The sequence below is a fragment of the Trichechus manatus genome, unplaced genomic scaffold, assembly GCF_000243295.1.
Source record: "Trichechus manatus latirostris isolate Lorelei unplaced genomic scaffold, TriManLat1.0 scaffold00008, whole genome shotgun sequence".
Classification (NCBI taxonomy): Eukaryota; Metazoa; Chordata; class Mammalia; order Sirenia; family Trichechidae; genus Trichechus; species Trichechus manatus.
This window is the reverse complement of record NW_004443944.1, coordinates 831,277-833,578: the sequence shown is the minus strand read 5'-3', so window position 1 is coordinate 833,578 and position 2,302 is coordinate 831,277. Positions and strand designations below refer to the sequence as shown.

Below are 2,302 nucleotides of genomic sequence, written 5' to 3'. Positions count from 1 at the left end.
CCAGGATGACAGGGTTTGTCTTGTGATCTCATGATCTCAGCTGATCTCCAGACACAGCACAGAGAATTACAGAGCGGAAGCAGCCTCGTGCGAACTTCTTTCATTTCGATCAATTGTGGAAAGCACATGTTTGTTTCCTAACTCCATGTAGCGTAGAAGCGGGGACTGGTGAATATTAAGAGTCATGGACTTCGAGGCTCTGAAGGACGGGCTGCCCGGAGGAGGCAGGTGCCCTCAGTGTAGACAGGGCCGAGGTTTTGTGTTGCTTTCCAGCGGAACCTGAGCATGAAGCTGCAGTGCTCTGGTGATCGAAGGCCGCTCCGGAGCCGCCCTCTGTCACGGCATTGAAGCAGACAGCACTGACGTGGTCTCCGCCGGCAGCGCACATCTCTACGCGCTGGACTGTCATGTGCATCACAGACAGACTTAGAGGGGCGGCTCGCGGCTCAGTCGGGCTGCGGGGCCGGGGTGGCCCACAGCCTGGCTGGCTGCCTCTGCTTGGACGTGGTTTCTGCGGTGCCATTGGGCAATGCGTGTGGGCCGGCTAGAGCGAACCTACGTCGGGGCCGTGGCAGTTCCCACCTCCCTCCTTGTGGCACTGGAGGTCGCTCGATCGATTTTCCTTGTCGTGGGCTCTGGGCACCAGTTGAAGTTGAGTTTCCCAAAGCCAGAGATCTGTGAAGAAGCGAGCTTTGCTTTCCAGCCCGAGCCGTGTGCTGCGTCCCCGTCCGTCTCCTGGCCCGAGCCGTGTGCCGCGTCCTCGTCTGTCTCCCTGAGTTCTGGGCCAGGTCTGCCACCCTTTCATACATACCAGTAAAGCATCCTGCCCCTGCACCCGGTCGGGCTGGAGCCCCCCGCGCTGTTCTGGGAGAAGGAGGAAAGGTGTGGCGTGTGGAGTAAACAGGCTGCTTTGTTCTGAAGTTGTGAGTCCAGGCCTAGTGTGCGGCCCTCGTAGGGGGAGGTCAGGTTAGTCAGCCAGTCTGTGGAGTTTTGTAAAGTCCAGCGAGTGCTGAGAACGTTACGATAGGAGTTAAGGGTCTTAGTCACGTGGTCTCAGTGGCACAGATGGCGAAGCCGGGTGGACATGATGTTCGCACTTCACTCCCGATGAACGTGCTGCCCTGTCCCAAACACTCCTGACTTCTTAGCACACGGAGGACAGAGTCCTTCATCTGGTGGCCCCAGGTGCTGCTGCAGCGAGCGGGCAGTGTTCCTCTGTACTGCCTCTGCGCAGACGGGTGGTTTTCTTTCTTGTCACATGACTGATCTGTAAGATGAGGACATTTCTCTTTTCTCCTTTGCAGCATCATGGCCAGTCCAAGGACGAGGAAAGTTCTTAAAGAAGTCAGGGTGCAGGATGAAAACAACGTAAGTGTTGCCTTTCTGGACTCTCTGAGGTTGCAGTGGGTGTGACCTGGGCGGCCCCAGGGCTCTGGGAGCTGTGGCTGGCGTATAGCTGTGTGGGTTCCACAGCGTCTGCTCCCCCAACTGGCAGGCAGTGCAGGCCCCGCGCTGGTCTCCTCAGGTGCTGGTCATTTGTGGCAGGGTGGGGAGGGTCCTACCGTGTCTCTCAGGGCACATGCGTTTATGGAAGCTTCTGTTTTCATTCACTTTTGCTTTACGGTGAATGTTCCGTTGCGTGGAGCCCTGTCCCCTTTCCATCAGCTTCCTGGCAGGACACCCTGCCTCCACACTCCTCGGCCCGCATGTTGGCCGTCCCAGGCACCACCCCTCTGGCTGGCCCACACCAAGTCTCCCCCCAGCCCTGCAAGTGGTACCCGCTCACTTGTGTTAGGCCCCCAAGCCCTGCCCTGGCAGGTGGGTCTCACATCTCGGTGGCCAGCCCTCCCCACTCGGTCCGGGGCCGCCCCGAGCCGCCTCGCCGAGCCGTGTGTGTTCCTCCCCACAGGTCTGCTTTGAGTGCGGTGCGTTCAACCCTCAGTGGGTGAGCGTGACCTACGGGATCTGGATCTGCCTGGAGTGTTCAGGGAAGCACCGAGGCCTGGGTGTGCACCTCAGGTCAGTCATGCCTGGGGCTGTGCCCCACTGTGGTTTCAACACGGGGTGCAGGCTCATTCTGAACTGAGTCTCAAGAACACCCCATACCACAACGGGCCCAACTTCTCCCTGCCACTAAGCACCCGCCACCCATAACAGGTGCCAAGCGATGGCTTGGGGCTGCGTCACCACCACACACGCCAGCTGCACGCGGTTGGCCCGCGGGGCCCCGTCTGTACTGCAGCCAGTGGTCAGCCCGGCCTGCGCGCGGTTGGCCCGCGGGGCCCCGTCTGTACTGCAGCCA

General features: G+C 60.1%; 1 protein-coding gene across 2 annotated transcripts in view; it reads left to right on the top strand.

Moving 5' to 3' along the window:
* The first annotated feature begins 1,296 nt into the window (after positions 1–1,296).
* ARFGAP1 (ADP ribosylation factor GTPase activating protein 1) overlaps positions 1,297–2,302 on the top strand; it is a 12,953-nt gene continuing 11,947 nt past the window's right edge. For both annotated transcript variants that reach the window (XM_023741578.1, XM_004370183.2), the window contains exons 1-2: positions 1,297–1,368; positions 1,910–2,019. In XM_023741578.1, coding sequence (XP_023597346.1) covers positions 1,309–1,368; positions 1,910–2,019 — 170 coding nt within the window. In that variant the 5' untranslated portion in view covers positions 1,297–1,308. The remainder of the gene's footprint in view (positions 1,369–1,909; positions 2,020–2,302) is intronic.